Genomic DNA, 22098 nt, shown 5'->3' on the forward strand with positions numbered 1-22098 from the left:
TAATTTGAAACTTAATTCCATAAAACGCAGATTGTTCAGAAAGTTTAAGAAACCAGAAGCAGACACCACATCTTAAATTTTTAAAACAGCATCGATGTCTAATCATTATTGAAAGAGAGTAAATCTGATGCCAAAGCATTAAGCCAGACGTGCCTTCTTGACCATCTTGAAAGCTGCTTTAGCTGAAGGCCTCTTTGGTTCTTCACCATTCGGGGTGCTACCCCCAGTTTCAATCTTAGCACGAACTGTATTGTCACTCGGCATGTCATCCCCATTCTTCTCGTTCCCTCCCTTATCATGTCCAATTACTTATATTAATTTACAGTACATGAAAGTGACATAACGAAACAGTCATAACACTCACATTATCAACGAAATCAGGGAGCGGTGCACGTTGAGAATGTGTGTGATGGTGAAGGTCTGATAATTTGCCGTGAAATTGTATGCACTAACCCGGACTTGAAAGGTGAACGTCTTTCCTTCCATGTCCAAAATAAAAGGGGGACCTGAGTATCCTCAGGATTGACACCTGCCCTAGCCTGGTGTCAAATTAAGATCACATGAATTAGAAACTTACACGGGGAAGACGAATCTGATAGTTAGAATGGCAACCTACCAACATATGACCAGCGTCATGTGCTTTTAGGTTATGGAGCTTTGTCATCACCCCATCAAAACAAACGAATACTCCCTCAGCACTATCATCAGCTATGCCCATCTCTACTCGATATCTACAAACCAATAACCAAATTTCCAAACGTTAGGTGCTAATATGATTGTGGACACATACCGAAACAGACAGAAATAATATAATACAATGTGTTACATACCAGAGGGCACCAACAGCATGTGTATTGTCGCAGTGCACACATGTCAAGGCTGAGTCTGTGCATAGCAGTTTTTTAGTGCACTTAGAGCAAGCAATATAACACCACCCTTTGTCCATCTTAATATCAGTCACTTTCCCAGAACACATGAAATCGATGTCCTACATGTTGGAATACCAGAATCATATCAATGGTATCAACCTTGTTACTAAAAAAAAATCATAAGGTTAGAGGTTCTACCTGAGACAGTGCAGCTATGACAAACTCATTAAGCTCGGATATGGTCAGATTCTCAACCGTGGCATATCCTTTCAGAAGCGGAGCTACTGACTGAAGCCCAGTGTCTGTGGATACCAACAGGTGCATTTTAACAATGTCTTCGTCACATTAGTATATGAATGAATGCATACACAATCACCATGCTACTTACTTGTAGAAGAGGACCTCTCCTAACATTAGTCTCCTTATCGAAATAAATGTGTGTTCCTGAAGTTGCATTAAGGAACAAACGGCCTGCATGAAAAAGTTCGACAAAGGTACTAACAAACACCGGAGCTCTTGTTAGAAACAGATAAGACATTCTTTAAATTTAAATAATAACTAAATACCTCCGAATATTTTAGGGATTTAAGCTTGTCGCAATAACAACCCTTGGAACACCACGCACTCAAACTAAAAGTCACATACACATCCCTGTCAATACAATACAAATACTTATGTGTGTTTTTTAATGAAAATTGCAGTAAATATGATACGTGAGATATGTTTAATTTGGAGAGACAATTGGGAATTCTAAAACTCACATTCGAATCAAGCAAGAGCATACCGACATACATCAGTTCATCCCAGCGCCTGATATTCCTCGCCACCTAGAAACACAATAACCTAACCTCAACTGTGGAAGAACATCTTTCGGACTTCAAATCCGAAAGGAAAACTCATCGTTAGCCATTTTTTCAGTAAATAAGTAGATTGCTTTGTTCTAATAGATTGATAGGATGCTTTAGATTGCAAGGATGCTAACCTTTTATAGTCAAACCTCAACCGCCTTTGAAGAGCAAAAGTGGCATTGAAGAGAGATCGTATACGGTTGATTTAATAAGGAATTTAATAGTAGTGGATCCGTAACCGATTGACCACTGGATCAGTAGGAAGAAGATGAATAGATCGCTGGAAATCCTAGATTCTCTGCGGCGCCGATTGCTTGCAGGGTCAGGAGGAAGAAGATGAGTGAATCGATGGAAACCCTAAAGTCGGGAGAAAAATAAAAGACACACAGCGTTTCGAATAAACTATACCACGCTCTATATCGGTAAGGGCTCAATAATGCCAAACGTTCGGACAAAATAAAGAGTCAGACCCAATAGACTGCGGAGGAAAAAAAATGAAACGAAGAAATAATATGAGGGCATTCTCAGTATTGTAGCCAGATTGTATTGATCAAATGTGTATGAGATTTTTCTTTTTTTTTTTTGAACTTTGTATGAGATTTTTCTTTTTAAATAATTTTACTGGTTTTATCTTTTTTGAGGGAGGGTATTTAATTTAGGGAGAAGAAGGGGTCATATTTAACAATTGTATTTTTTTGGTACTTTTGTCATATATATTTTATTTGTTATCTGCATTATGTTTTGTTGCAATTTAAATGTGCTACTATGCCTATTAATAGTGGAATAATATGTGACCAACGTTATTTCAGATGGACAAATGTGCATAACAATTATCTAAAGTTAAACCTATAAAATTCTTCAGTTCAATTGATAAAATTAAATCATTTGTATGTAATCTTGGGTAAGTATTCTTATAATTTTATAGGGTTTGGTTTTTAGAACTACTAATTATTATGGTGTGTTCATGTAATGTGAAATTTATGGGATCATAATGTTAAATATCTGCAGTAAGTGAATTATAGTTGTCGTAGCGGTTACGTGCATAGATTATAACCTCTTTTTTTGTGGTTGTTTTGTTTTTTATATGTAATGTTATGCTTTATAGGCTGGTGGGATGAACGCATTGTTCTGTTAGAACCTATACAGTAGCTAATATTCCAGCTGCTGAAATGCGTATTAATGGCTGCATTATAATTTTCAAAATTATTATAGAATAACAGAATGTAGAAGCTTCAGATGATATTTACAAACTGTGTCATTTTCCATTTTTTTAATATTTAAAGATAATATATTTTAGAAGCATGAAACCACAAATACAGTAACTATTAATTCAACTATCGAGGCACAACATATCAGCCCTAAATCTTTTGAATTCTTAGAAGCCTCACGCCATTATTATATGAGGTGGTTTATTCGGTTCTGAATTGTATTTATATATAAGTGCTTCGCAAGATATATATGTACGTTCGACGTCAATTCTCAACCCTCTCATGTTTTTCGTATATGGTTTTTATTTTTAAATAAAAGTTTTCAGACTAAAACGGGAGTTGAAATCATTAGATTATATAAGGAGAGATAGCAGAAAATTCAAAAAAAAAAAACTAAAAGGAAACTGAACGTAATGAAACGTGAGTGATAACGGAAAAAAATAAGAACGTAAAGCTTCGGCGGATCCTAGCCACGGTACACCAACTCCAAAAACTTCTCAATCTCCTTATAGTAAAAACATTTCGTGCATCTCTTTCCAAGTTCTTTGAGCTCGCATGCTCGTGGGCATGATAAGAATCATGTTTGTGCCATATGATTTCCTCTTAATGATCGGGACCTCACGTGAGATAATTGTGATGCAATGTCGGTATGATCACCTGATGAAAATGTATGTTCGGAAATGTTATAAGTCGTGATGAACTCAAAGTAAAATTCTTCGTAAAAAAAAATAAAAATGATAAGCAATACGAACCGGAGCTCGAGACTCTCGTGTCAACGTGAACGTTTGGTGTGTTCTGTCAGCGCCCAAACTTTTTTCTGTGTTACTACTCAACTCGCTGGACCTAGATCCTCGAACTCTTCTATCTGTTTTGTTCACCATTACTCAGAGCATTTCTCACAGATCTAAGGGTACTGCAATGAAAGGTTTAGCTACAATGGCTCTGATTATCAACATAATAGTGATTGCTGATGTGTATTTATTCGACAGTTACAGATTTATTAACATTTTTGTAAAACACGAACCCTATCATAGTACCGGCTGTTGAACACATCGAAACACATCGAACCGGCCGTGAGTCTAGGTCGGAATGTTGGACGCCGGTTAGCATTAATGGTGGCCTGCGTTATGGTCGCCTGAGACATCCATGTTCAGAAATCTTAGTATCAACAAACATGGAAATGATCGACGGAATAATCTGAAAACACGATTATCAAGATCTGGGGATAAACTTACCGGACTTCAAATCGAACCAAAACATCATCGATTTAGACATATCACCGTGAATATGTATACTAAAATAGGAGAAACATATGATTTGAGGAGGAGAAGTACTGACATATTTATAAAACCATAACTCGAGCCGTTTCAGAGTTCGGAGAAGCAGAACAGGTGCCGCCGTGTAACGAAGAGGAGCACGAAACCCGAAGCTAGATTTCTCCCGTCTACGCAATTAGGGTTGATGATAATGGGCCACCGGGCTTATTATCTAAAAGCACATAATTTATGGGTAAAACAATAAGCCCAACAAACACAAAAATTCTAGTATTAATGAAATGATGCGTTGCGTAAGGTGACTTAACGAAGTGTAGCGTTTTGTATATGCGGGACACGTGTCAACACCAGGGACTTCGATTTTCCTAGCTGGATGCTGAGCTGGATGGCCTAGGAGGAATACAAAGCCTTCTTTATATATAAAGATTTATGGTTTGTAAGATTGGGATTCATAGTTTTAGTTTAAAAGTTTTAGTCGACAATATTGATTTCCCTTGTTTCAAGGAAAGAAAAATCCTTCGATCAAAGTGAGATCTTATCGACTTTATAAGCTATACTCAATCTCGCTAGTTTTGATATTCATATTCGTATAACCATGATTATTGCTTAACAAGTTCATATAGTTTGTTTATGCATATTGTTAATTATAGCATACCATTATGGTTCAGTAATAGCAGATGACTATAGCTCCAAAGTTTGAATACGTCTCATTACAGCTGCATATTATTATTACGGTTGCATATAGTATCGATACAGTTGAACGTATAAATTAACATATTCATAGATTTGGTGTTGCAGCTACATCTTATATTGTTATTGTGTTTGTGATTGCATCCACTTTTATTCCTTATGGCTGCGCATTGTTCAATACTTAAAACTATATCATCGAATTGGATTTATAGGTTAATAATTATTTACTAGACTTGATAAGATATTGCATGTTGGTTTAAAATTTTGGGCTGAGTGCATGTAATGTATACGAATACATATAATATAGTAATCAAGTGTTACGGCTGAGTGCATGTAATATATTATTTCTATTTTACTTGGAACATCACATGATATGGTAATAGTTTTGGTTTGCATCGGGTTTAGAAACCGTTGGTTTGCACATTCTGCTTAATGCTCGAATGATTCTTATAGTAATTATATATACGCTTGATTTAAGTAGATTTTTTTTCGGATGAATTATTACTATTTAATATGGTCTATGTTATATATTGATGTTTACTAATACGTTAGCCATATTTATATGAGCAAATTTTGAGTATTTCAGAATTATTTATCCTCTTTTAAAGAGAAGAGATCATGTAAAATTAAATCCAACCAAGATACATGAGCAATTCAAATTCTCATCTCCGTTGCACTTTTTACCGAGATAAGTATTTTATTTTCATGCTTTATATACAAGGGTAATAATTTACATGAAAATTGATAAATGTGATATAAGATTTGTTTAGTAAGTTTATTGATTCCTTTTTCAATAGCATGAAAGTAAAGAAGTAGCACATATGATGATTACTATAGAAATATTATCTATTTCTTTATATAATAAGATCTATGTTAATCCATATTTTATATAATTTGAAATAGTTTTATTATTATATTTCATTGTGATTGTATATGTGAGAGTTTTAAATTTAAGGCTTGACCTTAAGATCCCATAAGTCTTGGAGAATAATCTAAAGAAATGTACAATCACCTGAAGTGATTTCCTATAGCTCATTATGTATTTTGCATCTAAAAATTACAAGAGCTGAAGTCTGTAATATATCTCAACTATGTTGGATGTTAAGTTTAAAAGTAAAATTCTCAATTTTTTTTTTTAATGATGCATATATATGGGAAAATATATATTTTCACACTAGTAATGTTGTCCAGCAGACACATGATTGGAAAAATAGATTAACAAAAAAAAAGTTTATTGATTTAAGATAATAAATCACATCTAGTTGATTATGATCTCTTCTTTTAAAGAGAATATGACATTTATACTGGGAAAAAAATCCACACAAATAGTATTGTTCAAGAAAATGAACATAAAAGTGGTTATAGACGTGAATGTGGATATAAATAAGGTCAAGATCCAAAGAGTTTCTTTTTAGAACTCATACTCTCACTTGAAGTTGAGAAATAAAGATGGTAATAAAGAAAGACCCAAGAGTTTTTATTTAAAACTCATTCTCTCACTTGAAGTTGAGAAAATAAAGATGATAAGAGATATGATTCAATCATCCAAATATGAAAGAAAATTATTGTGAGTACAATACAAGGTAGTAAAACCTTATAGAATGTTCAAGAAAATGATATATATGATGCTCCAGAAGAGTACATAATATTATTACACATAAGAATGCAATTTAAAATTCTTATTGCATCATATTTTTTATAAGTCTCAAAAGTTAAAATGATTTGAGAAAGAATACATGATCCATGTAGGATAGGTTACTGATTCAAAAATGAGATTCATTCGAGATTGATAAACATATAGTAATATCATCTTGAGGGGAAGAGTTAAAGAATCTCACATTTCATGATAAGTGAAACATCCAGAAGATTATGTTTGCACTAAAACTAAGACTGATGAATCATTCTCAAAGTAGTCTCTGGAATTTTGAGACACTTATGTTGAGACAATAAGCAAAAGAAATGCTTAAGGCAGTATAAGTATTTTAGAGAAAGTATCTATAGTCTTTTTGTACTACACAAATATTATTGTAGTGGAAATAAATATATAGTAAACCATAAGTTTACAAAATATTTGGCATGAACCAGTTACACCATTTTGGTTCAGTAATGATGCGAAAAGATACATACAGATTTAGTGAATATTCATTGAAGAACTAGAAGATTCTTGCGAATGATTTCACATATGTTGCTTGCTCATAAGATAAAATGGTAATACGGCTTTCACCAGCCAAATAAAGTAATTGGCATGAATAAAGGAGATGTTAGTGGACTGATCACCCACTATGCATCTTTATAATACCGTTGAATCCACTTCTTAAAGTTTCTCACGACTATATAAAATTATTGGATAAGTGTTAAACATTTTGAGCAACACTAATTCGCATCAAGCCAACAAGTAATCATTGGTTCTCCCCGTCATTGGTATTGGGTTAGAAATCAACCATTTTCCATCAAAGAATGTTGGATGTGCGATATACATTCCATTTTCTCCACCATAGAGCTTTAATTAAGATGGATTCTCAAATGAGGTTGGAATTATATGTTGGATATGAATCTTCATTGATACTTAAGAATCCATAGCCATCCCTGAAGGATATAAGTAAGGCTCGATTTGAATGATAAAAGTGAATTAGCATTTCCAACATAAAGGAGAGAAAATAAACAGATGAAAAAGAAAATAAGTTGATATGAGTTATCGTTGATCCTCAGACTAAATAAAATATAAAATACAAGTCCAAAAGATAATTCAATTATAGTGCTTAGTAAAGCAGTTGCCAGACAAATTTGCTGACCCCAAATAAATATAGTGATCGAGTCACATATACCAGCTGTAAATGCTCCAATAAGAATATATGTTCTATAAGAACAATATCAAACTGCAAGTCACGCCTGAAGCGTGGTAGACATGTGGTTCCAAAGATAAGAATCCTCACAAATTAAAAGGAGCATAAATTAATAATGGTCACGAGGAAATAAAGTTTTTGAATGATCTCCAGAAGAGACATTAAACATGACTGAAAGAAATTCAGGTACCTGAGACAATGAAGAGATCTCAATAAGTTATGTCATGTATAGAATAAAATGGAACGAATAGACAAATTGACGTCGATGATATTTATGCATGCAAAATAGCAGTTGATATGATAAATGAGAAAGAGGATCATGAAAGAAAGTCTATTAAAAAGTGTAAACAAAGAGATGATTGGCCAAATCAAAAAGAAGCAATAGACAAAGATAAAAAAAACTCTTGTGAAAGAGTGAGGTTTTTGGACCAGTAGTCCATACACTAGAAGGTGTAAAACAAGTGGGATAGAAATGAGTCGTTGCACCAAAGAGAGATCAATATGGAATTGATTGTAAAGAGACATAGTTTTATGTGGTAGGTGCAACTACTTTTATGTTCCTTATTAGTCTGACAATAAAGGAAGAACTTGAATTATACAACCCACTGGAAACTGATAGTCCCTAAGAGATAGAATCCCTAAAAGATAGAATCCCTGAAGGATTGATGATATCAAAATCATATTCGATCGAAATATGTTTATGGGATATATGAAATATTTGAAGTTAATCAATATATCTTTATATTTATCAAGAGATTATAGATCAATAGAATCATTGATTTGAATATAATCAAAAACTCCTGAAGAGTTATAGAAAATTATATTTTGGAAGAAAGCTCTTGACAATACAATATTGTCTTTATGTATTCCAAATCGGAGATCTAAAATTAGATATTATCATAAAGATCCTTGAAGGATTTTATTTAAGATGTTCATATATGTTTGGTCTTGAAGTACCATATTTAAAGTGTTATTGAGCAAATTACTAATCTTTTTTATAACCAAAAGATGTAATTTCATATGACAAGAAAAAAAAGTCATAATAGTAACTTTCATAGTTATGAATGAGTTATTCGTATGTACGAGACGAATGTCTAGACGATTGTATGTAAGAAGTTTGGTTTGAAGTCCAAATAGGCCAAGAAAATATTGTCTATATCAAATCAGAATTCTGGACCAGAAATCTATAGACCTTGAATACTCTAATGGAAAGAGTATTACCATATTCTCAATTTCAAAAGGAGATTTCTCTGATTGGAATGCATATCCTGAAGATATTGCTTTCCAAAGAAGAAATGTGAAATATGTGTGATTGTACTATTTTCCCTCATCATGGCTTTTATCCCACTGGGTTTTTCCATGACAAGGTTTTAACGAGGCAACAAAGAACACACAAAAGATAGACACCCAAAGAGAATGTTACAATTTGGGAGATGAAAATCTATCACTGTTCTAAAGTTTTGGAGATAAAAAGAATCCAAGAAATGGTCAGATCATGAAGACTCATGCACTACTGAAGAATGGCGAAGTTCGTTTCCTACAAGTTCGTTCGAGTAAATATTTGGCTGTTTCATTCACCAAGACGCTACCCCTGCTACTTTCAAGAAGCTCACTCATCTTATTGAACTACGTTGTCTCAAAGATCTCGACGTATGTACACATGAGGGGAAATCATTGCACGATGCACTCTTTTTCCTTTAACCATGGTTTTTCCTATTGGGTTTTCCTAGTGAGGTTTTTAACGAGGCAACATCTTAGGCGCATAATGGACATCAAGGGGAAGTGTTATGAATATTATGGTGATGCCATTATGGCAAGTCTTAAATGTACTTATTCTCCAAGCTTTACTTGTTCTCCAAGTGGCTTTGTCCACAAGCTATTGTAATCTTATATAAAAGACTCATTAGTCATCGAATAATACACGCCAATTTCTATCTTCTCTTCTTTACTTACAACAATGATCAAAATTTAAAATATTTTTTGATATATGTGAGAATTTAAAAAAGCAATTACAGAAGCTGCAACATACATAGCCACCGATCTCCTCTGCCTTGTCTTTGTGTAAGAACCCCTTAACGCCGTTTCTCCTTGTTTCGTAATCCACAGTAGCTCCTTTTGACCTATACTCGTTATCTTTCTTTCTTTTTTGAACAACACCTATACTCGTTATCTAAACTCGCTTTACTTATCACAATATATCTAGCTGAATTGATCGTTAGGGTTAGACTGTTCTGAGTCTTCACTGCTTCAATCCAATAGTCTAATGGGAGCTAGGTTTAATAATATACTCTCCTCTGATTAGTTTAATATCGGTTTATGTATATGGTTTATGCTCAGGAGTGTCATTAGAGGCCGTGGAAGAATGGAGGGAGGGAACAAAGTGATAGTAACTCCTCACAGGCACGCAGGAGTGTTCATGATTGCTAAGGGTAGAGATTGTACTATTCTCACTAAGAACTTGGTCCCTGGAAAAGCCGTTTACAACGAGGAGAGACACTCTGTGCAGGTATGATTTGCTCTCTAATGGGTCTTTGATGGAAACATGTGTTAGAACCAGATGATTTATTTCTTGTTCTTGTTCATATATTTCTCCATGAAACCGCTGTAAAAGTTGTGCATTTTTCTTGTTCTATTCTTATAGTTTAAGCCGTTTGAATTTTGTAGAACGAATATGGAACTGAGGTTGAATACAGAGTTTGGGACCCTTTCCGCTCTGATTTAGCTTCTGCAGTTATTGGTGGTGCTGACAACATTTGGATCGTACGTCCCATACCTTTTTTAATTCATCAAGAAACATCAAGTAACAATAATCGTTTTTCTGACATATTATTTATAAAGACTTTGGTTCTTAAAATTGTAGAAACCTGGTGCTAAAGTTCTTTACCTTGGTGCTGCGTCTGGAACCACTGTCTCTCATGTTTCTGATATCGCTGGACCTGTAAGTGAACCCTTAAACCTAACCCTTGATTTTATGTTTCTTTGTATTGTTTGCTTTATACTTGCTTTTCTGGTTGGTAGGAGGGATGTGTTTATGCTGTCGAGATTTCTGAGAAAAGTGGAAGAGAGTTGGTGAACATGGCAAAGACGAGACCTAATGTGACTCCAATCTTTGAAGATGCTCGAAATCCTGCTAAATACAAAATGCTTGTGAGCATGGTTGATGTCATATGCGCTGATCTTGCTCAGCCAGATGAGGTTTTATCTTACCTTACACAAACTATTTACTAATATCACCACTATACTGCATTGTGTAGATTTATTATATAATGCTTGCATTGAAAAATATTCATCCAAAACTAGCAGACAATTATCATACAATTCGATTTGAATTCCGTATACTCCATAATGCTACTTTAAATCTCTTTATAAGCAATGAATTTTCTTGTCGTAAGTCATTTTTTCAAGATTCATGTCTATGCGAGACTTATATGTGGTAGTATGTTACCTATACTATGCAGGCTATGATATTAGCTCACAATCCATCTTTCTTCCTCAAAATGGGAGGTCACTTTTTGTTGATAATAAATGTAAGTAATAACACTTCAAGACCCTTGATTCAAATCAAATAATTCTCTTTTAGTTTTTGTCAATATTTAAGTTTTTTTAATTCTTCATACAGGCCGATATAATCACTTAACAATGCAACCAGAAGAAGTGTATTCGAACGAAAGGAAGAAGCTGCTAGAGTTTATGAGTACGTAGTCCATGCATCACCTCATGCGCTATAATGATGTTATTAGAGATCAGTCTTTCTGGAACGAAAGCTGATTGTGTGGGTGAGACCACTTTCTCCAGCCACGGCTTCAAACGTGAAACTAGAACCCTGGATATGACTTTGTACACGACCGTACACAGACTAATCGGTCTCAGATCAACCATTCTCACTGGATTTATCACCTTCGGGACCAAACATAGCTGAGTGACATTCCATTCCTGAGGGAAAGTACCTGTTGTAAAGAAAGCTCTTATCTCCTTGGTGATATCAGGCCTAATGATGTCCCAATACTTTTGGAAGAAAAGTCCATTCAGACCATATCTACCCGGTGCACTCGATGCTTTGATATCAAAAACTGCTTCACGTATCTCCACATCAGTAACCTCCCTTGTTAATCTTTCATTCATCTCCGCTGTTACCTTTTCAGTGAAACCATCAAAAATATCAGATTGATCACCGCCATCGCCCGAAGAGAACAAAGAAGTAAAATACTCCACAGCCACTTGAGCCATTGCATTGGCATTTGTTGCTTCTTGCCCTGTATCATTAACCAGTTTCAGCAGTTGGTTTTTCTGTCTCGAGTCTTTCACCAAGGCATGGAAAAAACTGGTATTATTATCTCTTGCCACTAGCCACTAGCCATTTCTCTTTGCTTTTTTGGCGCCAATACTCTTTTTCATCTCGAAATGCATGTGCCACTTCTGATTTCAGAAAGTTTATTTTTTCCCAGTCAGGAGTTCCAGATGAGTATGCTGCCTCTAGATCACTCGGCAGAGCACACATTCTCTCCTTTGAATTTATGCCACTTTCTCTCTTCCATCTCCCCAAACTCCTACGCACGTTCCGAAAACGTTCCACCAACGATCTCGGATTATTCCCATTCTGCTTGTTCCATGCCCCCACGATGCATTCCCGAACTTTTTGTTTACCAACCATCCTCTTATCAAACCTAAAACATCGTCGAGGTCCCGGTTGGTGTCCAAACAAACGCACCAAGACAGGTTTATGATCTGAACCCATTCTTTCCAAAAATACTTGGACTGAAAGGGAAAATCTACGCTTCCACTCTTTAATCCCAAAACACCGGCCAAGCTTACTTTGGATGTATTTCTTGCTTCGCACTCCTGACCAAGTAAACCCATCACCAAAACCACTAAGCTCAGCCATCCCACATACCCTTACACAATCTCTGAAGCTCTCGAAAGATCCCTCACTCCTGCTTGGACCCCCTATCTTTTCTCCATTGTGTAGGATTTCATTGAAATCGCCAACCCAACCCCAGCAATCTTTTCTGTTCACCCCATATCTCATCAGTCTTTCCCATAATATCTTCTTTCCACGATGTCCCGGCTCACCGTATACAAAGGACATAAAGAAACTCACTCCCCCAAAATTGACCTCCACGTCAATGAGATTCTTATCTGCATATATGATACACAGATTCACCTTATGTGACCACATCAATGCCAAACCACCACTCAAACCAACTGGTTCCACCGTAAAAACTCTATCATAACCCAACACCACTTGCAAATCCACCACCATGTTTTCCCTCTGCTTTGTTTCCATCAAAAAAACTATCTCAGGAAAATATTTTTTACGTATCTCTTTGAGATGGGGAATCGTCAAGTCTTGAGACCATCCCAAGCCTCAACAATTCCAACTCAGTATACTCATTACTGATTTGGCAGTCCCCCATTTGGGACCACCTCTGGTTTGTTACGCCTTGCGATTTTTGAAAAATTCCATGCAGCCTCTGTCGCCTTCCTCTTTGATTCTAGATTTGCCTCCTGTAAGCCTTCCTCTCCTCTATCAATCTGAGTATTGACTGATTTTGTTTTTTGTCTGCGAAACTTCTTAGGAGGTCTATGTCTCCCAGGCAATTTAATCTTTTGTGTCTCGGAAGAGCTAGCAGCAGAAAAACCACTACTAAAACCCGTTGAACAATCAAAGAAATAATTATTCCCCTTCTCCACTGAGTTTGGACTCTGTCTCCTCTACCATCACCAGAGACTGACAGTAAAGAAATATTTTCCTTCTCCACCCATGAACTTGACCCCCGTGATGCATTGTCCCCGCTGTGGTTTGGTTCATTCTCTTATGAGTAACCAAAAATAAAACCTTTCCCTTTGTCCACTTCATGAGTTATCATTGGAGGAGCTTCAAAATGCAGAAACTTCTTCTGCCCTAGCGGATCATTATCCAAGTCAGATACAGATTTACGAACCCGTTCCTGCCTTATACGCTTCTCACCTTCTTCAGCAGCCAGAATGTACTCCCTCATCTGTTGTAGGACCTCAGGGTTGATCTTCCTCCGACCCGTAGCTTTGTCCACACCCACTTGATCATCATTCAAAACACCATACAGAGGATCATCTTTCTCGATAGTGACCATAAAGATCTGCTTTCCTTCTTCTCCCCTCTGATTCTCCTCGTTAACTTTTTTCCTCCAGTCCTTTGCTTTATCTTGATGCTCCTCGATAAGTAAAGGGCACTTATCCTTTTCATTAGTCAAGCGCTGACAATGATAACAGCGTTTCTGAATCCTTTCGAAATCATACAAAATCGTGACAGATCCACCTCCTTTAGGTAGGTTCACCACTTTTGATCTTCTCACAGGTCTTGAAACATCAAAGAAAACTCTCACACGAACATAGTCGTTTGTCTGCGGTTTATCTGGGTCAAAAGCAACCACATCCACTCTCCCAATGATATCCCCCAGGGCAGTAATCGCCCCCGCAGTGTAGTGATTCACCGGAATATTACGAATCCGAACCCACACTAATAAATACTTTAGGTAATCCTCATATGGCGTCTCTGTCCAGCGGTCAATTATTATGCTCCAGTCATTGAAAGTCCAGACTCTATTACTTAGCACCTCCTCCAGATCATGCTCATACTTTAAAATAAACTGAAAAGTCATTTTTGACAGAGCAATCCCATGTACCCTTCCATACACCTGCCACTTCCTTGGCATGTCCCTAATAAGATCAGCTATGTTCTGATTCTCAGGGTTTAAAGTACGTCCCAATATACTCATCTTGTTTCTTTCTATCGCACTGAATTGTGGTAAATCAGGCAAATCAAACGGAACTTCTTTTTCTTCCAGAGACATTGACTCAAAAGCACGATCGATATTTCCCATCTCTCCTCTAGCGTTGGGTTTTGAAAACCCTTGTTCTTCCATTTTAAAGAAATAAGATGCGGCTCACGAAAAGCCCTAGAAAAACCCAAGAAAAACCAAAAGATTTGGTAGATTCTCACCCAGAATAAAGAGATTTTGTGTTTTTTAGTGCAAAAGAGGAAAAAACCTAGTCGAAAGCTCTACTTCCCTTAGGTGGAATATTCAAAAGAGAAGAGAGAAAACGGGAGCCCAAAAAAGGGAGTCGGGGATGGCTTGGTTTTCAAAAGTCTTTTTATAATTAACATAATTTAATTAGTAAATAACACAAATCTGTAACTACAACATGTCCTGACTCAGTTGCCGTCGTCAAAATTGTAACACGTCACTTCTTCCTTCCCTCCTTGTAGCACTCATCTCCACAGTGACTATGTATCGTGGCATACTATGTACTTGGCTGCAAATGAAAATCTAGTGACCTATAATGATAACTTGGATGTACGTATTTGGCTGAAAGTTTTGGAAAAGCTAGTAAAAAATCGTTTTCTATACAACTGTCTGCTCTGTTCAAATTCTCTCTATCTCTTCGGTCACTTTTGTTTATTTATGTCTCTCTTTTACAACCTGTCTAAGCCGTCACTTTTGCAAAACCTGCTGTGAAGCTCTCCGTAACATCTCCGTCGGTGGTGGTAGTTTAGAAAGCAAAACGATTTGAGTAGTAAACTTTAGAGGTTGCTATCGTATTTAAAGTTGCACAAACACAAAGGTTATAAGAACTTTTCTTCTTATTAGATTTAGAAACTCTCTCAAAACTAAACCTTTCAATGTGTTTCTCTTGATGGAACATCTCTCCATGAGAACTCTTTATATAGGAAGAAACTACATCTTTTCCTAAGGGCGAAGCTACATCTTTTCCTAATAATAATATGGAAACATTCCTAAGCTCGATATGTTTTCCTTTTTCCTTAACCTATCAAACTTCACTTTAATGAGTTAACTTGCTCCTCAAGTTAATTGGAATTATCCAACATTCTCCCCCTTAATTCCAACTCGAATCTCGGGTATGTTGATCTTCTGAACTCCGATGAACTTCCATAGACCGTTAATAGGTGCATCGCATTTCTTCGATACGATGTTGCATCAGAACGTGAGTATAGATGCTTCACTGCTTCTCTACGACTCTCTCTTAAGCATCCTATGGTGCTTCGATACGATGTTGCATCAATCTCAGGCTCCTCCTCTGCCTTTGATACTTTAAAACTCGTGTGCATCGGAACATGAGTATAGTTACATGACTCCATCTTCGTCTTGACAAGTATACCTTGCGCGTATCCTTCTTGTTTGATGTGAATGCCATCAGCTCCTTGCGTTACTTCTATACCAAGATAGTATGTAAGCTTCCCGAGGTCTGACATCTCAAATCTTTTTGACATATCATCTTTGAATTGCTTGATAACGTTGAGTGAAGTCCCTGTTACAAACAAGTCATCAACGTATATAGCTATGATCAGAAGCTCCCCCTTCTGTTTCTTTTGATATACCACAGGTTCCTTGGTGCACTTCGTGAACTCCATCTCCTTGAGAACACGGTCGAGTTTGATGTTCCAAGCTCTCGGAGCTTGACGCAAACCGTATAGTGCTTTGCTAAGTTTGTACACATGATCCTTCTTTCCTTTCTCCACAAAGCCTTCTGGTTGAGTAATGTATACATCCTCATTTAAGTCTCCATTCAGGAACGCAGTTTTCACATCTAAGTGATGGATCTCCCATCCATTAGTTGCTGCTAACGCCAAGAGTAGTCGTATGGTTTCTATCCGAGCAACTGGTGCAAATACTTCGTCGAAGTCTATGCCTTGTTGTTGCACGTAACTTTTTGCAACTAGCCTTGCTTTGTATTTGATCACCATTCCATCTGCATTCCTCTTGATCTTATAGATCCACTTCAAACCTATCGGTTTCACACCTGTCGGCTTCTTGACGAGCTTCCAGGTCTTATTTTTGATGATAGATTCGATCTCTGCCTTCATTGCATCGATCCAAGCTTGTATCACTGCAGCTTCGATGTAACTTTCTGGTTCACCATCGATGGTGAGCAAGAGTCTACCACCTTCAAATTCAGCAAGTAGGATGTAATCATCGAACCGCTTTGGTTTTCTGATGTTACGACCATATCTTGATGTTACATGCTGGTCTTGGTTTGCATCGTTGTTCTCTGCTACTTGTTCTTGTTCACCTGCGTCTACAGCTTCTTCTTCTTCATTACTTTTTTGCTCTTCATGGTGTTGGTGATCTTGATGCTCATCACCATCTCCTTCTTCTGTAACATCAATATGAGGAAGCTTGAATGATCCTGGTTCTTCGTCTACGTTTGTTGATAGTGTATACGATGCGGTGAGATGTCTAGTTACACTGTTTTCTTCACAAAAACGAATAAACTCAGAAGATGTGAACTCTCCTCCTCTATCGGTGCGAAAAGTCTTGAGTTGTAGCTTCGTTTGATTCTCCACGTACTCCTTGAACTTTTTGAACCGATCGAACGCTTCACTCTTCTCTCTTAGCAGCATCGTCCACATATATCTTGAGTAATCATCAATTAAGACAAATACATATCTATTGTTTGCTGGTGTTGATGGTGATATCGGACCGCACAAGTCACCATGTACCAACTCCAATGCGTGTGATGCTCGATACTTTGCTTTAGGCGGGAAAGACTTACGAGTTTGCTTCCCAAATAAGCAGGCGCTGCACACATCTTTCTCGTGTATCACCTGAGGCATCCCTACTACCATCTCTTTGTCTACCATATTCTTCATGACTCCAAAGTTCACATGTCCTAGCCGTGCATGCCACGTCCATGTAACATCAGTTTCTTGTATTTGAAGACACTTTGGATATTCAAGCTCCATTGGCGTCTTGTACAATCGGTTTGGTTGCCTTGCGACTTGTACTAATAGCCTTCCACGGGGATCTTTCAGCATCAGTAAGTCTTCTTTCATATTAACCTCACAACCCATCTCGGTTGCTTGTCCAAGACTTATGATATTGTGTTTAAGACTTGGGATGTAGTAGATATCTTTGAGTGTTCTTCTCTCCCCTGTTTTTCCGATGAACGTGATCGAACCTTTCCCAACAATCTCGACGTTTGATCCATCACCGAATTTGACTTTGCCTTTGATGCTCTCATCTAGGTTTGAGAAGAACTCTCTCTTGCCTGTCATATGGTTACTTGCACCATTGTCAAGGTACCATATACTCGTATTTCCATCGCATTCATCGAACCTCTTAGGAAACACTCTCTCTTCGTTGAGGAATACTACTTCATGCATATATAATGCATCTGCTTCTTGTGTTTCCGTTAGGTTAGCTTCTTCTCTTGGTCGTGTAGGACAATGTGACACGAAGTGCCCTATCTTGTCGCATCTCCAGCATTTAACCTTGGAATAGTCCTTCTTGGTCTTGTCTGAAGCTTCTCCTCCTTTGTTATGACCATCAGAACCATTAGACCTTCCTCGTCCTCTTCCTCTTCCACCATAACCTCTACCTCTGCCTCTTCCTCGCGAGTTGCTATGGCTTCCACGACCTTGTGCATCTTTCTTTACAAACATTAGCTTCGATTGATTTTCATCTTGGGTTTCTTCTTTGATGCGTTCTTCGAAAGCCTTCAATCTCCCAACAATGTCTTCGAATCCCGTTGAATTTAGATCCAACACTTGTTCTAACGAAGCTACGATGTGAATGAATTTCGTTCTTGGAAGTCCCTTCATAAACTTCTTTACCAGCTTTGATGCTTCCATTATCTCTCCTAACGCGGCTGCTCTCGATGCTAAGCCTGAAAGTTTTCCTGCGTAGTCATCCACCGTGTCTGTGTCTATCATCTTCAGTTTGTCGAACTCAGACATCAAAGCTTGTAACCTTGCTTCTCTCACGCGATCAGCACCTAGGTTACGGGATTTGATAGCTTCCCAAATCTTCTTCGATGTATCATGTTCTCCGATCTGAAGTATTAGCGCTTCTGGGACTGATTGAAAGATTAGATCAATCGCCATATTGTTCTTCTTTGCATCATCGCTTCCTGGATCAATCGTATCCCAAACTTCGTATAAACGAAACATAAATTTCATTCGCATCGACCATACGGTGTAGTTAGTCGATGTTAGCATCAGACATTGTATGTCCTTCTTCATCTCAAGACCTTTATCACGTGCTTGAGAATCGTCTCTCATGTTTTGATCGAAGTTACAACTCCTCTTGTAAACGACCTTCGAAACCTGGCTCTGATACCAATTTAAAGTTGCACAAGCACAAAGATTATAAGAACTTCTCTTCTTATTAGATTTAGAAACTCTCTCAAAACTAAACCTTTCAATGTGTTTCTCTTGATGGAACATCTCTCCATGAGAACTCTTTATATAGGAAGAAGCTACATATTTTTCTAAGGGCGAAGATACATCTTTTTCTAATAATAATATGGAAACATTTCTAAGCTCGATATGTTTTCTTTTTTCCTTAACCCATCAAACCTCACTTTAATGAGTTTACTTGCTCCTTAAGTTAATTGTAATTATCCAGCATCGTAACATCTCCATCGGTGGTGGTTTAAATGTATCATATTCATTCAGACTCAGTCACTTTTGAAAAATTTCTGTCGCACTCTCCGTAATGTCACCATCGGTGGTGGTTCTTGCAAGAAAGGAAAACGATTCGCACAACTAGTAAAAACACCAAACATAAATAACACCAAACTAAGTCAAGTGGTAAATCGAAATTTTAACACAAAGCCTAGACGAAAATCTTCCGATAATGAAAAATAAACTAGGCCAACGCAGTAACATCGCATGAGACCAAATATTCCAAAAGTTACCTCAGAGATTCAGAACTCCAATGTTGTAACACTCTAAAAAGTAACAACGCTCAAAATAACATGAACATACAAAAATGTTGTTTGATAATTAGAGAAAAAAATCTACTATGCTTCAGTGTTGACTTCATGTCTGGGTAGCATCTGCCCACAGAGCATTTGCCCACATATTAGCAGCTAGTGTGCCGCTTCAATTATTAGCATATTCTCTTCGCTGAGATCGGAGAGTTCCTACATCTCCATTTTCTTCATAGAAAGTTCCTGCATTTCCATTTACCAAACTATTTTCTCTAAGCTGTTCACATTTTTCATTTCAGGAGGAAATTCATCGGATCGGCAGAGTGTACGAAGAAAGTTATGTAATTCAGCATAAGCTAATACAAGTTCTGCTTGTGCTTTAAAAGGAAATGGTGGTGCAGATATAAAAATCAGAAAACGAGATTGGAAAATACCAAAAATCGACTTGACTACATTTCTCAAAGATGCATGTCATAAGTTGAACAATTCATTCTGATAACTAGGATCACGTCCTTGCCCTTTAAACTCTTGCAGGTGATACTTTGTACCTCTGAATGGTGCTAAAAAATTGCGACGATTTGCAAATCCACAATCATCAAGATAAAATTTCCCTGAAAGTTACACATCACATAAATATATAAAATACAAAAGTAATATTTTTTTTATTTAAAATGTATATATATAAAAATATCTTCTGAAACTAGCAATCTGCTAGTAGTCCGTGTTAAAGCATCACTTAGTACTTTTGAATCGTGAGCACTACCTTCCCATCCACTAAGAACATATAAAAAATTGAGATCAAAATTACAAGAAGTCAATAAATTTTGTGATATTTTTCCTTTCTGATTAAGGTAGCTCGTTGCATTAGAAGCAGGCACTATTGAATCAACGTGTGTGCTATCAATAACACCAACACAATCCTACACAAAATTACAACATTAGCTATATCATCTAAAGTTAAAATAATATACTTTAAATCAAAAAGTACCTTGAAGTATGGATAATATTCATGCTTTCTCTTATTTTTTGTAGGTATTATGAGTCCAGGTTTAGCCATCAAACTTGGGGCAATAGAGTTTAAGACCTATAAAACCTTGTGAAAGTTTGTACTTGCAGCAAATTTTGATCTCTTGAATATGTCAATTGTGTAAAAATATTTTGAATTCTGACCAATAGTGAGCAAAAATGTAGCCACCATTTCTTCAAGACACATCTATTGAGTATCTCTGAGAGGTGTTTTCTCTTAGATAAGATGACACAATTTCACAAAAACTGATGTATACATACGGTACACTTGTCAAAAGTGTTCTGGATCTTCTTTGAGAGCATTTTAGATGTAGTTGTAACCAAATTTTGTGATAGGTTGGCGCATCGGACGTTCAATGTGTTTATTCTTCATAACGTAAGGGTCTAGTTGGATTCTCCAATATGATAACATAATGTCAATTTCTAATTCATCATCTTCGTGAAAAAGTTGGTCATCTCTCCCAAATTGCTCCATGATGCAAAGAAACCTGTACCTATAAAATAATACAATATATTAAATAAAAAATTGACATCATCACATAATTGACAAAAAAAATGGATCATAGTATGCCACAATTAATATATGCATGAAAACAGAAAGAACAAATAATATTGAATGAAATGTAAGAGAAACAACTGAAATTTCATTCAAACAAATAACTCTATGGAAAAATAAATTATTAGTAAACCAACTATTCATGAAAACAGTCTTCCAAAAACAAAGTAAAAAACCTAAAACATTAAAGACCATCAAAATAATCATATAGAGCCAAGATTGCTATGGATCCAACCAAAACGTTCTTATACTGTCATGTTTTTTGAGAAACTTTTCATCCCAAGCAAATTAATCAAGGTGATAGCTTTGTAGCGAATATGATTGTCTAAATTAGGAAGCTCCTTCATTGCTTCCCATATATTATCCTCTTTTTTTTCTCTCAGCTTCCTTTTCTTCATCGTCTCGCTTTAGGTTTTCTTCTCTTTTCTCAGCTACTCTTTGTTGTATGACACTCAGGATCTTGTTGCTAAATTTGATCATAGAATGTGTGCATATCGGTTTAGTTTCGGGTTCGGTTTGGTTTGGTTAATTTGAGTTTTATAAAACTCAACCCAATTAAAACCAAAGTAGCTTTGGTTTGGGTTTGGTTTGGGTTTAGTTTGGTTCGGTTTAGTTCAGTTTGGTTTAGATTTAGTTTGGTTTTCTTTAAAAATCTATGAAAAAAAAACAATTTAAAGCTCGATGACAAAACTCTTAACCACGTCGAAGGAAGAAATACATAATAAGCAAAGAGCAGATTATTTGTAATCTAATTAGCGTAACAAAGACTTGTAAGCATTCTAAAACCTATTAACTAAAAGACTATTTGCATTTACCTTTTTGTTTTTATTGGTCCTATAATAACTTTGTTTCATAATTTAGAGAATGAAAATTGGAGAAGATGAACGAAACGAGATGGCTACGATTTAGATGCTTATAGCTTTTAGGTTTTGTTTTCAGAAAACACTTTAGGTATTAGGATTATTTGAATCATATTTGGATTTTTTTTTAAATATATGGAAGTTAATAACAAATGGAAAACGAAACTTTAACTAAAATTTACAATATCTTAACATATATATATATATATATA

The 22098-nt window shown here is 36.3% G+C and overlaps 3 protein-coding genes and 1 long non-coding RNA gene across 11 annotated transcripts; 1 reads left to right on the forward strand and 3 right to left on the reverse strand.

Moving 5' to 3' along the window:
- On the reverse strand, window positions 1-4427 carry LOC111206348. Of its 8 annotated transcripts, none has more exons than XR_007328581.1 (11): window positions 4161-4410; window positions 3950-4060; window positions 3678-3856; window positions 1852-3582; window positions 1631-1744; window positions 1258-1520; window positions 1068-1171; window positions 831-988; window positions 617-731; window positions 365-539; window positions 1-291 (listed from the first exon to the last, which is right to left on the reverse strand). It is a non-coding gene; the product is annotated as an uncharacterized LOC111206348 (long non-coding RNA). The 8 variants fall into 8 exon arrangements; XR_007328580.1 differs by having other exon boundaries at window positions 3678-3838; window positions 4161-4409; XR_007328583.1 differs by having other exon boundaries at window positions 1258-1366; window positions 1436-1520; window positions 1631-1696; window positions 3678-4060; window positions 4161-4409.
- Window positions 4428-10094: 5667 nt separating this feature from the next.
- LOC111203689 (rRNA 2'-O-methyltransferase fibrillarin 1-like) lies at window positions 10095-11369 on the forward strand. Its single transcript, XM_022697660.2, has 6 exons — window positions 10095-10238; window positions 10397-10492; window positions 10593-10670; window positions 10751-10927; window positions 11191-11259; window positions 11352-11369. The coding sequence occupies exons 1-6, from the start codon at window positions 10095-10097 to the stop codon at window positions 11367-11369; spliced, it is 582 nt and encodes a 193-aa protein (XP_022553381.2).
- A 44-nt stretch (window positions 11370-11413) lies between these two features.
- On the reverse strand, window positions 11414-12992 carry LOC111203688. The gene is made up of 2 exons (XM_022697659.1): window positions 12074-12992; window positions 11414-11985 (listed from the first exon to the last, which is right to left on the reverse strand). Exons 1-2 carry the CDS (start codon window positions 12990-12992, stop codon window positions 11414-11416), a joined length of 1491 nt encoding a protein of 496 aa, XP_022553380.1.
- A 553-nt stretch (window positions 12993-13545) lies between these two features.
- On the reverse strand, window positions 13546-14634 carry LOC111206213. The gene has a single exon (XM_022702622.1). The coding sequence runs from the start codon at window positions 14632-14634 to the stop codon at window positions 13546-13548; it is 1089 nt and encodes a 362-aa protein (XP_022558343.1).
- Between the last annotated feature and the right edge of the window lie 7464 nt (window positions 14635-22098).

The sequence above is a fragment of the Brassica napus genome, chromosome C9 (assembly GCF_020379485.1).
Source record: "Brassica napus cultivar Da-Ae chromosome C9, Da-Ae, whole genome shotgun sequence".
NCBI classification, from domain to species: domain Eukaryota; kingdom Viridiplantae; phylum Streptophyta; class Magnoliopsida; order Brassicales; family Brassicaceae; genus Brassica; species Brassica napus.